The following is a 15,583-nucleotide window of genomic DNA, read 5'->3' as shown; positions in this document are numbered from 1 at the left end:
AAATGTTACACAGGACCAGCTGTACTTTTCTCTGGAGCAGCCTCCACCCAACACTCTGTGGAAAGCTAGATTCCATCATCATAAAAGCCAGTGCAAGGGCTATCCTGTGCCCAGCTGTTTACAAAGATTTTCATTATCCAGGTTGCCCCTTTGTAGCAAATATATGGAAAGGATGTTGAACCTCTTATGGTGGCCATACACTGTAAGATCCGCTTAATGAGGTCACCAAGCAAGCAGACAATAACCCCATATGCTGACCTACGGGTGGACAATATCGGGCTAATGCAATTGTTTGGCACTAGGGCCAAATGATCTAATTTAAACTGCGGGCATAGGTGCTGTGGGATTGGGGGTCGCATCAACAAGCCGACGCGGTCCCCAATCCGACGGAAAAATCAAACTGCCTGATCGAGATCTGCATACTTTCATGCCAGATATCGGTCAGGGAGGCCCTTCGTTGGTGCCCCTACACCCTAAAGACTCGCGAGTCTTTTTCGGCGATTTCCCGAAATCGCGCCGCCGCGTCTGCCATCCCGCCGGCGATTTACATGTTCGCCGGTGGGATGGCAGAGGGAAGGCAACTCGGGGAGATTAGTCGCCCGCGAGCAGGGAGTTTTGCCGCGGGCGACTAATCTCCCCGTGTACCAGAGCCCTAAAGGACTGATATAGCTGAAATTGGCCCATGTTTGGTCACCTTTATGTACGATTAATAGGAAAGCTTACATACAGGGGAACAGTTAAGCTGGCTACACACAGGCCAAGTTGTGGGATAGCACCAGCGGCCTGTTCTGTTAGTTTGGCCATTTGTATATCTGGCCAATTTAATAAGCTCACTCAAAAAATTACATTGTCTGACTTTTGGAGCATCACTGGCTAACTAAATAATAAGCCATAGTCTGACAGCAGGGGCAGACCAAGCAACCCAGTCGGTCACTGCACCAGGCAGGTGCCTCTTCTGCCTCCACTAGTTCCGGCTCTGTGACAGAAGGTCATATAAATTTTATCAGAAATTCATGTATGGGGCCACCTGTAAGGGCTCTGGCACACGGGGAGATTAGTCGCCCGCAACAAATCTCCCTTGTCACGGGCGACTAATCTCCCCGAGTTGCCATGACCCGCCATCCCACCGGCGAACATGTAAGTCGCCGACGGGATGGCACACGCGGTGGCGCAATTTCCCAAAATCGCTGAAAAAGACTCGCGACTTACATGTTCGCCGGTGGGATGGCGGGTCATGGCAACTCGGGGAGATTAGTTGCCCGCGAACATGGAGTTTTGTCGCGGGCGACTAATTTCCCCGTGTGCCAGAGCCCTAAGCTGCCTGTGGAAAAGAAAGAAAATTGATTTCTGGATTAATCAGGCTGGAGGGTCACAAGCTAGATAATCCGCCAATAAGCAGAATTACAGTGCACTCAGGAACTTCAGATCAATTCGGCAGCTTATCTACCTGTATAGGTTTCCGACAGGCCTGCCTGATATCTGGGCAAAAATTGCCCAGAGTTTGATTGGGCAGGTTTGATTTCCCTAGGGCCAAACATTTGCATTATGGCATGTTATCACCCAAGATAGGCATATCGGGGGGGAAAGATTTGCATGTTTGGTGACCACTCCAGCAAATCTTACTGTGTATGGCCACCTTAAGGCCTACTATTGAGCACTGAACCCACCTCTGGATGCAGCATTTATTTCAAATGTTATCATACTTGGTGTTATGAACTCATGGTATGGATATGGCCACATCATCGCACTGGCACCAGAGGATTAGCCAGCCCAATGACTGTAGAAAACCACTGCTTTAGACTTGAGGAGCAGAATTTCAGGTAAAGCAATACAAATGGTTCTTCACCATGAGAATGGTGTTGCGATGTTAGGTTGAAATAAAGCTTGAAATTAAAGACAGACGTAAGGATTTTGGCTCAGTTTTATTCTGTTGGATTCATTACAGAGAATACTGTCAGTCAAGAAGTTTGCAGTGCAAAATGGGTGCATGTGTTCCACCACAGAGATCTTAAGAAGGGAGAGAATTGTTCTCTGCCCCGCCTGTGCAATTCCTAATCACTGGGTTAGTATGCTACTGACAGGTACATGTTGCTAAATAAAGATTAAAAAAATAAAAACACCTATGCACAACTGCAATTGCTTCTCAAGTCTCATCTTACATCAACTGCTTCCAGACCGCTAAATCCCTTGGGTAGAAAAGTGACATTTGTTTCATTTTCGTATTTTATTTCATTTTTTTTTAAATAAATCTAGATTTTTCACTTAAAAACCCTTTATGAGGAGATTTCGTATGTTGCAAAAATATTTTTTTCTGGTTCCATTCACATAACACTGTACATAGTAAGCATTCTGGGTTTTGTAAAATGTACACACAGAAGCTGGCTCTGTCTGTACATAATGCTCCGGCACTTGGAATATCACCTTTGTGTTTGGAAGGCTAAAGTATAATCCATTCAGCACTGGCGTATCCAAGCAGAGAAGGGAATGTTGGGCAGTTAAGGCAAAAGCTTTGTGGTGCTGCAAGTTTTACATTTGTACAAATTTGCTCGCAAAGACCTGAGCCTCCTGCATTATGTGTACTGATGTTTAAAATGGCTTTTATCTTTACATGTATCACTGATGGTCTAGCTGAGAGCCGTCCATCTAAAGCCCAACAGGTTATGGCCCTAAAGGATTCTTTCTATCACATTATCACTCAATCCAGCTCTTAACATGTGTAATAAGCCCACTACCAGTTCTATACTGGGAAAGAAAACAGGCCCTGGCATTTTTTACACAGAGGCCCAAACAGCCCCCCCCCCCAGCCCAATAAATAGTGGCTGTCTGTGGCATCTTACAGCAGCCCCTCTGGTATTTTCCAGAACCCACAGATTGCCATCCTGGGCCTGCCAGCTAAATTGAAAAAGTTGGTTACCACGGACCTAGCTGATTCTCCAAACACAATGGCATAAGCCAAAACATCAAACGAACCCTGCCATAGTGAGACCTCCTTTGCCAGTCAGTCCACGAGGTCCTTACTTGTAAGTTCTATATAAATAGAATCTGATTAATTTTCTAAACCCAACAGCTTCATGTCTACCCTGTGGCAAAGTTACATGGTTAAACCAATGTTTTGGTCTATCAAAATGCATCCAGTTGCTTTATTTTCTAGTGCTCGCTGGTATTATTTCCCTGTATCGTACGAATATCTTCATTGTATCGAAATATACTTTGGAAATTGCATGTTTAAAAAGGAGATATCTATGGCAAAAACACCATTATTTTGTTGTTGTTCTAAATGGATTTCTGTGTCCTTCCTAAATGATTGTCTTAGGCTACAATGCAATGCCCGCTACTCAACACAACTCATTTCTTTTTGGGTTTTTTTTTTTGGTCATTTCTGTTTAGAAGAATTATTGCCACAGACAAAACGTCCACCTTATTTGTAAATGTATTTGTCCTTGGGATATGAAATCGGTTGCTGATGTACTGAAGTCATAATGATTTCACTCAGACATGCACAAACCACAGTTCTAGGGAGTCCTTGGGATTTTAGATAAATAAATAGGAAATGTAAATGGTCTGTGACATAATTCCTCCATGTATTTGCAGAAATATGATTCTGAAGGACAATGCTCATTTCATTGAGATTTGGAGCCTCTGGTTCTGGGTATGTGGAACATAGAAACAGGGATGACCCAAGTAGTGGTGGAGAGAGGAACTAGAAATCAGTCAAGGTCAGTGGTGTTTGGAGAGCACAGGTCTCCTTTACATTCAGTAGAAGCTTGAAAGGCTGATGGTTTAATAACAATATGGACTGACGCATGGAAAGACATTGCTGTAGTTCAGGCTTCCTGGAGTGATCTGTATTTTGTTTGCTATATTTTGGTCAAGAAAATGAAAAGATGGAGACAATTGACCGAAGGATGTTGATGTTTGTTCTCTTCCTGCGGTCCCATGTCACGTTAATGTCCGACCTGCAACCACCTTTTCTGTGGCCTCCTCAGATAAATCCCTCCTGCCACGGCGCGCTCTTGACCAGACAGCTGCAGCACTGCACGGGGTTCCACCAGTTATTGCAGTGCAAAGACTCCACATTGGCTTTGGCAATCATTACCTTGGAGCTGGAGAAGCTAACTGCTGATTGGGTCCCTGCTATTACTGAGCTGCCAAAGGAAGCAAAGGTAAGTGTCAGTATGTTTTTATGTGTTTATTGCTTGTCTGCATGATACCAAAAAATATGAATTTGGATCGAAATGTATTGTTATTAACAATAAATTACATTTTATTACAGTTTGTTACAGTATAAATATCGGTGGCTTAATGATACCTGCTCAGATTACAGAAGGGTTTGGGGCATATGTATCATAGTGTGAAATTTCTTGTCCCAAAATACTCAAAAAAAGGATCCCTTTTTGCCAAAAGATCTGCAGACCCTCCTTCACTGGTGCAGGGGGTGAAAGAGCCTAATATCCACACATGCCCATATGTGAGTGCTTTATACAACCCCATGCTTTAGGTAGTTTCTTAATATTGTTCTGCCCATCCAGACAAGGAACAGGTACAGCAATTAAAAAACAGTGTCATTAGTGCTCCATCATATCAATGTAGGTGACCAAACCACATGTGTTCAGGCACCAGTACAACCTGCTAACCCAGAGGTACAACCTGGGCCTTCATGCTACCAGCCCATTGGCCAGAGGATCAAGCAAGCACCATTACACTGGAAGAACATATATTACACTTGATTTCCCCCTGATTCACTGTGGTGACCTCTAGCTTTACACTTTGGTAACGATACCTTTAATAAATAGTATGCGTTGCTATGAGACTGGCTCTTTGGTGTTTATGTGTAATTTCATATTGGGGGTGAGAATTTATCAAGGTGCCCGGAGGTACCTGAACAGTTCCAAAGCCATGCAGGCTGCACACATGGCTCCTCTAACTCATAGCGGGTTGCCATTAGCAGAACAGCTGACATCAGAATTAACCTGTCCCGTGGTCTGCTTAAGGGATGCAGTTTGAGCAGCTGCAATCACATGCAAAACACAGATTTTTTTTAAATTACCCTCCCACCACAGCTGCATTTTTACCTTTGTTTTAGTAACGTCGTTCCTTGAGGTATATAGCCAGAAATGTACCATGGCCAAACTGGATGAATGTGACTGGCATACCAGATTAGGTGGCAGGGCATGATTTCATATTATGTAGAACAACTTTTTTTTTCATAGGCAAATATAGGGGAAGGGGTATTGTGATGTTAGGTACTGCCCCCACACCCAGAAATATGAAATGCACTGTTTACAGATAAGTTTCTGCATTACTATGGGTGGATCTTTGGAGCAGTAGTATTTAGCTCCTCATTGCAGGCCGCTGTGATTGAGACTTTTCTAGGCCATGAAAGATTTCACCAAATGCGTTACAAAGGCCCCTTGCAAATATCCTTTACTTGCATTGGATCCTGATGTATCTAAATACATGTACATCTAAGTACATAGGTTGCATTTCAGAAAAAAAGGAGTAATCACTGGGGGGGGGGGGGGAATGTGAGGTACCCACCAGTGATTATAACCTCTTGAGACCCCGGGTTAGTGCGCTTGTTTGATGAAAACTGCACTGTATGGGGTACTATTGCATGCCGCCTTCTTCTGGATCTTGTGTAAAGGTGTGTTTGGAGCATGTATACATGGTCGAGCGAAAAGCCGTACTTAAGGTGGCTATACACTGGCAGATTTAAGCTGCTGTCTGACTGACTAGGCAGCTTATCTGGGGGTCCTGGGGCTGATGTAGTATGGGCAGGTTTGATTTTCCTGTCAGATTGAGGATCGCATTGGCCAAATGATGCAGTGTTTGCTCTAATGGCTCGTATTCCTGTCATTGGCCAATACTGCCCATAGTGTATTATAGTGTATGGCCTGCTCAGAAGCAAAAAGTTGTCACTCTACTGCACATGTGCACTGGCCTGGCCCCCCAGAAAGATTGAAGCAGTGGAAGACATGGCCCTCCTACAGAAGTACCCAGGGCTGGTGCAGTTTTCAGCAAACTGGAGCACCAGCCCGGGGTATCAGGTCTACGAGTATAATAACTGGGGAGTGCCTAACATTTGGTCCCCCCAATTCCTTTCAGTCAACAGACAAGGAAACCATGATTGCCTGTTTTTATGCTCGCTGGGAAAAGTTCCCCACCAGTTTAGGTTTGCGGTGTAATGGAACCCCCTGTCACCTTGTTTCGTAGTGAAGTGTGGATTCTGGAACTTCCCTCTGCTTGCTAGATTTGTGAGCCGCCCACTATGGAAAGTGAAGGGACTTACAGAATCCATCTAATCATCACATCTCTCTAAAAAAAATCCAGGCATGGTAAGGAATGAACCAACTAAATGGAAAATCAGCATTCCCAACAGAATCAGTTGTGTTTTGAGGACTTTCATGAATATCTGTCCTATTTCTTGTCTAGGCACAATGGGGGTCATTTATCAACAGTGGGCAAATTTGCCCGTGGGCAGTAACCCATGGCAACCAATCAAATTGTTACACTCATTGTTCTACCTGCAGCTGGCTGAAAAAAGGTAATCACTGATTGGTTGCTATGGGTTACTGCCCATGGGAAAATTTGCCCACTTTTAATAAATGAGCCTCACTGTGCGATGGAGAGAAGAGCCAATCCTTAAAAAGATGAACACATATATTTTTATTTCATTGGATCCATCCACACTCTATTTTCAATATGTATTAACTAGGAATGTATTGACCTAGTTTTTGACCTCCTATGTATTTTTATGTACAGTAAAGATACCCAGGAGGAACCCTGTGCAGAGAGCAGCTCCAGGTCATGTAGCTAAGCCCTGGCCACCTTTCCAGATGTGGGCTGAATGATGCTAACGGTGGGGGTGAATAGGGGACAGGCAGGGGAATGCCAATGTGCCTCCACCCATTGCACTTGGATCCTGCAGCCAAAAAATGCAAAAATGCAGTGCAAAAAAATGGCCAATTCCTCAGTTATTTGCACTTTGCATGCTACAATGGCTTTGCAGATGAGGCCTATAGTCTTACCCAGCATAGTCTCCTAAAAACCTGATGGTTAACACAAACCCCTTTCGTTAACATACAAAGGAACAATTAATTGCAGCTCAACACAATGTATAACGTGTCGGGCGAAAAAAGCTCTACATCCACTGTAACTAGTACAAGCTATGATTATGGTACAAGCTATGATATAACACTGTACTGAGATTCAAAACAGGCCCTGGCATTTCAAGTACACAGAGGCCCAAACAGGCCCAATAAATAGTGACCCACAAATTGCCAGTCTGGGCCTGTATACTATTAACCACTGCATAAATTCTGACACCAAGAACGTAACCGATCTACTGACCAATCCAGTGTGGTAACCAATCCAGGATGCTAAAGGAGCATATTCATGACCATGCCTTAGACATGAAGTCCAAACATTTTTCAAAATGTAGTGATAGTAACACCAATTTTCTTCCCCCTTGTCCTATTGGACAGTTGTCTGAATTATGTCCTATTGGACAATGATTTCATCCATGCCCAGTTCAGGGTATATATTGTGTGAGCTGTGTGTTTTGTACCCAGCCTATGATTTAGTGCTTTGTCACAAAACGCACAAGGCTGCTATGTGTCTGAGTTTATCTGCATAAAGGTCTACAATTCTTTTACATTCATGGTACTCACATATGCCATGGACCCCCTGTTAAGACTGGTGAGTTATGTTTATAGTTTTTGCCATATGCTGCCAGCAACAGGGATTCTTCACTTTTGGGTTCTCATGCTGTTGGTTGGATCTCCGTCATCCCCATAAATAATGTGAATTATTTTTCTGCTGTGAAACTGTGATAAGAATAAGGCAATCTAATCCAATTCTAGGGTCACAAAGCTGATCTTTCAGTATTATTTGGGTCCCCTGCGAAAACCCACTGTACTACTACAAGCACCAATAAAGGAACTGTACACACTATAATAATAAAAATAATGTAATGTACAATGTCGTAGTATGAACCTGGCAGAATGTTCTTCAGTGATGTTTCATTCCAATGCCAGTGCACACAGCGGTGCTATTATGTGCCCCTGGTGCTATGGAGCAATCCCTGAATCATTTCATGCTGATGGGCTATGTAAATAAGGACTGCAAGTTCCAAGCAGTAGTTTTCTTTTAATGTGCAATATTTGTTTCCCTTTTGAATCCCCTCAATGGCCCAGGAGCTTGTGAAAGGTTGTTCACCTTTAAATTAACTTTTAGTATTATGTGGACACCGATACTCAGAAACAATTTGTAATTGGTTTTATTTTTTTTGTTTCTTTAGATATTTATTTTTTAGTTTATCAGCTCTTCACTTTAGATTTTCAGCAGCTATCAGGTTGCTAGGGTCTTGTTTACCTTAGCAACTAGGCAGTGGTTTAATGAAACTGGAATATTAATAGGAGAGGGACTGAATAGTTAGATAAGAAACAAAACGTAACAATGATGAGTCAGTGACCCTATTAGAAATCTGCAATGAAGCAAAAGTGGAAGGCAAATAATTAAAAAACTATAAATTTGCAATTTACCAATTGCAAACATAACATACTAATAGTTAATGTAAAGGTGAACCACCCCTTGCTTTTTTCCATTTGTTGTTCTTAGTTGTCATTGTGCTTTGCAAGATTCCCACGCAAAGAGTTTTCTGATTGGAGACAACTGGACTGCCGTAATCCTTCCAGTGGTATAGTGGCCCTTTTTAACCAGTTATGGTTAGGCATTTGACTAACTGTGCTACTCCATGGCAAGGCTGGCAGACTCATGTAGCGGCAGAGAAAAATCATAAAGTAGTTCGGTGACAGTATATTCAGGGAAATCTTTGCATTTCCACCTACAGGGCTACTAAGTATGTGTGCAAATATTCCTATGAGTTGCAAACGCACTATTTTGCTTATTGCACATGGTGAGTAAGTGTAATTATTTGTATAGGAGCTGTTACAGTTTCTCTGTATGGCTAATGAGACTGAATGTGTGTTCACGTGTAAACAAATTTGCGTTTTTTTTAACCCAATGGAGAGGGGCAAATGAAAGGTTTAGATCAGCGATCCCCAACTAGTATCTCACCAACCTCTTGGATGTTTCTCCTCAACCCCTTGGATGTTGCTCAAAGCAGGTGCTTATTTTTGAATTCCTGGCTTGGAGGAAAGTTTTGCACAAAAAACAGATGTACTGGCAAACAGAGGCTTCTGTAGGCTGCCAGCCAATAAAGGGTCTACCAAATTGCCAATCACAGCCCTAATTTGGCACCCCATGAACCTTTATGATGCTTGTGTTGCTCTTTTTACATCGGACTGTGGCTCACAGGTAAGAAAGGTTGGGAACCTTTGGTTTAGACCTTGAATCACACTGAGAAATGAGACAGTAAAGTGTCACTATCAAAACACCCGTCTCAGTTGTGAATGGGAAACCCCCTGTCTATGGTATTGTCAGGTGGCAACCATTGGGGAACATGGAACAGTGTGTTCCTGAGCCAACCCTATCCCCAGCATCTGCTCCAGGCAGAGGGGACTGCAAAATGAAAAAAGTCAAAATAAACACACACACCACAATGCAAAATAAAAGTGAGATTTAATAATCAGAAAACAAAAAGAGTACAAATGTGAACAGATGATGAGAGGAGCTAATAAACAAAATAACACAAAATCCCACTGAGCAGAAACACAGAGTAATGTAGGAGTGTTGTGGAACATGATAAATCTGGCAAACACATAGAGCAGCGTCCTGGGGAGCAGATCTTGTGGCAACACCAGCTTCTGGTTAAGGCTTATAATGATAAGAAATACACTGTATAATGTAATGCCCTGATCTGCCCGGAACAGGAAACCCTGGCACTTTATAAGATGGAACATTATCCTTACCTATACAGGAATATATACACCCCACACAGAAATGCTTTGGTCTCTCATTCATACCAGGTATGCAATGGAAACAATACCAAGAACTGGAACTTGCTTATATTTTGTGTAGCATACACAGCCTTCATATCATTTCAATGGCCCCACCAAAGTCTCTCCCTATTGGTTCTATACAATAAATGCAGAGAGAGGGTTCCCCTTCAAGTGCACATATGAAAGTGAAGCCCTTGGCCATTACTTTCCACTTCAAGGAAAATAAATGTTATTAAGGTTTTCATTGTTTCATTATTTGATCTTCTAAAATAGCCGGTGACAGGTGCCTCCTGATGCTTTTCTGCTCCAGTTTATGGCACAATGGGACAGAAGAGCTAGAATGGAGCAGAAAAGCTTTTGGCGCTGTCTGCCCACCTGCCCAGACAGAACAGCAGGGGGTGCTTCCAGAATAACGAGAGTAGCAATGGAAACCTACTAACGTAAACTGCAAAAATACAATTAACTCAGAAGAGCACAATTTTAGATTGTGAGAAAACAATATATTAGCTCCAGGCGAAGCCTCAAGTCAGGGAACATGCACAGAAGGTGCTAATGCTGCTGAGAAATGTATCACCTAATGTATCAAATTATAACGGTCTACAGCAGGGTTGTCCAACTGGAGGCCATAAGCCGAATGTGGCCCTCTGAAGGGTTTTTTTATGGCCCCCAGTCTTCTTAAGGGCTCCATAAACTTCATTGTATGACTATATCATAGTAATTTAATCTGGCCCTTGAACACAATGTATGAGAAATAATCAGTAATAAGTTGGACAGCAACGGTGTAGAGATTTGCTGACAAGGCCCATACGCTGTTACCGGGAAAAGATCATCCCTTAGTTTTAGTTTACCTTAACTTTGCAAGGTGTGTCCATCTGTCCACTCAGCCTGATCTAGCGATCTGACCCCACTGCCAGGCTATTTGCATTGGTGCATTATGCCCCTCTGGAGTAGGAAACTATCCATTATCTTCCTGCGTGAAAGTTTAAACCAAGTTTTTAGTTTTGTTGGGTTTGGTAGTTTTACTGTCTAAGGATCTTAAGTATTAAACTACCGTAAGTCATCCTACCCATAAATTCCTCACTATGTTCAATCTAAGCACAGACATTAAGGGTAGAAAATGATTTAAATGGAGCTCAGAGTAAAGAGAACAAAAGACAATTCTGCTTTGTGCCTAACGACATAAAAGCCACACAAGCAGAGGTGTAACTGTCCCTCTTGCACACAATTCCACAGACTTTTAGGATAACATAAGCAGTAAGTGATACTTTGTCCAACAGTTATATACAAAGTATATGTTCAATAATATATAATTTAACATTCCTTTGGATTATAAGCTGCGTTCAAGTAGTACAAAAATGAGAATTCCAACGGAAATTCTATCATGTGGTGTTCTATTAATTGGCTTTCATAGGAAAAACATTTCTTTTTTTAATGTATCTCAACTTTTATTTACAGGTATGGGACCTGTTATCCAGAATGCTTAAGACCTGGATAAGGGATCTTTCTGTAATTTGGATCACCAATCATATGAATTAAACCCAATAGGAGTGTTTTGCTTCCAACAACAATTAATTATATCTTAGTTGGGAACAAGTACAAGGTACTGTTTTATTATCACAGAGAAAAAGAGAATCGATTTTTAAAAATTTGAATTGTCTGATTAAAATAGAGTCTATGGGAGATGGCCTTCTCATAATTTAGAGCTTTCTGGATAACGGATCCCATACCTGTATTAATAAGTAATAATCTATGAGTAACTGAGTGACCTACCAACTGCCTCTGTCTCATCTATTATAAGACAAAGGGCTTCTGTTTTTGCCCCAATATGCATACAAAGTTACTAGCCCTAAATAGCAACTGTTACTTCTCCTAGAGAATACGTAATCTTATTGGTTAATTGTCAAAATAGAATTTTAATCTACAAATCTGAGTATTTGGTAACCCTGACACAAATGCACTACGTATACTGCGTACTTCCTGTTCAATCTGCACATAAATAGCAAATCATAAGCCAGCTATTCTATTTTATATCTTTACAAACACTGTAAGGAAAGGGAAAGTAAAAGAAAAGGACAAATTAAATACAACAAGCAGGATATTGCTAATATTGCCGCAGGAATATTTTATTTAAAAACAGTAACGGATAAAACATCTGTTATTCCAATTGCAAGAAACCCAATAATAGTGAAGCCCTTCTGTTACTATAAGGCCTTTGGGTCTGTTTAAGCACCTTTGTCTAAAACTCCCAAATGCTTATAAATAAACAAATATAAAAAAAAAAAAAATGAAGAACAAAAATGCAAAAACGAAAAAGCACCACAATGTGGAAGATGAGGCCATGCTAAAAGATCATGAAATTGCTGACGTGATTGGGCGATTTGTTTCAAACATACTTATCCAATTTTGCCGCTTCTGGACACACAGTTTTCAAAAAAATTTTCATTTATGGATAAAAAGTGCTGTAACTTGTACCAAATTTAGCCTACCCGCTGATAGGGGTTAAACCCTTACACCCGCCTGGAATACACTATATTTAGAATGTCAGTGACATTTTTTTTTTCCATTATTGCATTTAGTCTTTTCCTCTCATCACAACTCTAACAAAACAAATCAGTTAAGGGGGAATATATACATTTCTAGATAAATTCCATGGATTGTCTGTTTTTTTTCTTTTTTTAAATATTCCTATGATTAAAAAACAAAACAAAAGGGAGGTCTTTGCGTTTAGTCAATATGGTTACCAAGAGAAAGACTTAAGATATGTTAAAAAATATTAAATACATTTGTAAGTATTTTAAATACACATTGTTATTGCATAGATAATTAGAAAGCGACGACTTTCTATCCTTAATTCACTTTATACCTGCAGACATTGCAAAAACTTATTTGTTGTTGTAAACGGAAGTGTTCTGTTTGAATTCGTTTAAAGCTTTGGTCCGCTCATGTAATGTTAGGGAATAAAGATGGCATGGTGAGAATTCATGCAATTAAATGACATGAACTGGTAAGTCCACTCTTGACATACACTGTAAGTCTGTGCCTCCTTAACTGAAAAATGGAGAAAGAAAAAGCAAACATTATAACACAGAAAAAAAAAATGGAAAACACAATCATCTACTGGTGGAACAGAGGGGAAAAAGAAATTATATCCACAGCCAAAGCAAACGGCAATAGGTATTCTGTATATTTAAAGGTAAAATAACCCTTATGTTATAGTGCATTTGTCTTTGGCCAACAGAAATACTGCGAGGTCAATATATTATTTAAAAGGGTAGTTCACCTTTAAGTTAACTCTAAGTATGTTATAGAATAGCCAGTGCTTAGCGACTTTTTAATAGGTCCTTATTATTTATTTTTATTTGTAGTTTTCAAATTCACTTTCCTTTTCTGACTCTTTCCTGCTTTCAAATAGGAGTGACTGATCCTAACAGCCAAAACTACTGCTCTGTGAGGCTACAATTCTAATTTTATTGTTACTTTTAATTACTTATCATTATATCTAGGCTCTCTACTATTGATATTCCAGTCTCTCATTCAAACCAGTCGCTCGTTGCTAGGGTAAACCGCATCTTAGCAACCATATAGCTGCTGAAATTCCAAACTGGAGATCTGCTGAATTCAAAAACCACAAATAAAAAATGAAGACCAAATGCAAATTGTCTCCAGATATTATTGTCCACATTATATTACAAGTTACTTTTAAGGTGTACAATCTCTTTAAGTGGCATAGTTGCTACAAAGGTGTTTCTAACTGAGCTAATAGAATGACATGGGGTGTTGCAGAGGGCAATGTTGGTACCAAAGAGCTGCTAAAGGCAGAGAGAAGTAAAAGGAGAGACAGAATAGCACAAATCCCAAATTGTTCATGGACTGTATAAGAAAGAAACCATGATACAAAGATACATTTTTTTTTTTACATTTAAGGTTTTATGAATTTGATGCAAACACACACTTTATTTGGGAGAATATGGTATAACATATCTCTATGCTCAGAGCTAAAAAACATAGCTTTGCAGCTGGCTTTGATCAAGGGCCCAATTGTTTCTGGTGCCTAATTTTCCACTTTATTGCAGTTCTAAGAGAAGCCTACTGTGTATCTAACTTGGATAATAAATTCCCTAAAAAGGCCACTACAGATGTGAATTTACTTTGTATTTGTGTAACAAATATTATGGGTTGAATAGTGAAGGTATTCTATAAATGTTACTGACGCCGTTTTCCTATCCATTCTTACCAAAACTTTCCTTACCTCCCCCGACTGCCCTCATCTAGTCAACACAGAACAGCATTATGTTTGCTTATAGCTTGAGTATAGCAATACAATAGAGCCAAGATATCTATTCCCTCTCTACTAAGCAAAACTGAGCAGGAGATGAAATTTGTAACCCATCAGTGGTGGTGCGGAGAATGCTGGAAATTGTAGTTTACAATTACTTCTATGGTTAGCATGTATGTTGGGCCCCTGCTGTACACCACATCAGAAACCCCCATTATGTATTACTGTGTGCCAACAATTCCCCTTTAAAGAGGGGAACCCTAAACGTATCCACCTGTGCAGTTGCATAGTCTAAGTACAACCTAGCAAGATGCATTTGTCAAGAGTCTCTCTTTAAATTGAAGTGTTGGCAGGTATATGTGCAAGGTGTTAGAGAATTCACAATTTGCATGCAGAACACCATGACCTACAAAAGGTGGTTTCCGGTCATCCAACCATCTCAAATTTTGCAAATGTTACAACCGATCTCTCTGTCCTGATATAGCCACATGCAGTGAATGATTTAGCTTTCTCTTCTGGCAAAAGACCCCATGCTTAGTAGAAAACCCTAAGAGAAAACAGCAAGTGAAGTGAAGAGTACAGAAACAGCCATAGTACTAAGCCACTGGGTTAGAAGCAGGCCATGTACACTGCCAGACACTGAGGCAGGAACAAATAGTACAGATTGCTCTTGCTTAGAAGCTCTTATTAGTCAGCTGCATGTGCAGGGGTTATCCATTTGGTTTAACTCTTTGTCAAGCAAATGTTTATTGTGAGTATGAGCAGGACAAAATACTGAAACATTTGCCTTCAAGAAAATGACTCCTATAATACAAATAATTGCACTAATGAAAAGCCTTTGCTTGACCAGGCACCGGGTTTGTTAGCGGTACATTCTTACTTGGCTTTTTAAGTTCCAAGTGCAGTACCACATGCATCTCTACAAGGCCCCTCCCTCAAAGTCATGTAATAGAAATACAGATGATAAGGAACAGATTGATGGGTGATGATCATGGGAAGCATGTCAAAGTAACATGTCTTTGGCTGTGCTGAAGATGCTTTCGCTACATTTGAACATATTCCTGTTCTAGTGGTTTTCCCTGGTTTCTCCTGCGCTACTTTGCCATGAGAAGAGAGTCCTCCAATAGGTCAAGTACCCACAATGCAAAACAAGTATTGGCTTAGTTGTGGGTTGGTTCTAAACTGGAGCCTCCCTTTCTGGCCTACAGAAGACTTTACTTCTGTAATGTAGGCAGTTGGGTTGTGGGTAAACCTGGTTTGAGTTGAGTATTAATGAAGGTCTGGGCACATGTCTCCAAAAAAATATACTATCCATGCCTTTATCTTTGCACAAAAATCTGTATATCCCTCAACAAACAAGTTTTGAGGTCAGTGAGTCTATAAGGCTGTGGCACTATGCTCCACA

The 15,583-nt window shown here is 40.8% G+C and overlaps 1 protein-coding gene across 7 annotated transcripts in view; it reads right to left on the bottom strand.

Moving 5' to 3' along the window:
- Nucleotides 1-1,903: 1,903 nt before the first annotated feature.
- septin8 (septin 8) overlaps nt 1,904-15,583 on the bottom strand; it is a 74,573-nt gene continuing 60,893 nt past the window's right edge. For 4 of the 7 annotated variants that reach the window (XM_031897572.1, XM_031897571.1, XM_031897573.1 and 1 more), the window contains one exon: nt 1,904-4,145. In XM_031897572.1, the coding sequence (XP_031753432.1) occupies nt 3,983-4,145 (163 nt within the window). In that variant the 3' untranslated portion in view covers nt 1,904-3,982. 7 annotated transcript variants of the gene reach the window in all.

The sequence above is a fragment of the Xenopus tropicalis genome, chromosome 3 (genome assembly GCF_000004195.4).
Source record: "Xenopus tropicalis strain Nigerian chromosome 3, UCB_Xtro_10.0, whole genome shotgun sequence".
Lineage (NCBI taxonomy): Eukaryota > Metazoa > Chordata > Amphibia > Anura > Pipidae > Xenopus > Xenopus tropicalis.
Note: the sequence above shows the minus strand (reverse complement) of the source record. Positions and strands in the feature narration are given on the sequence as shown.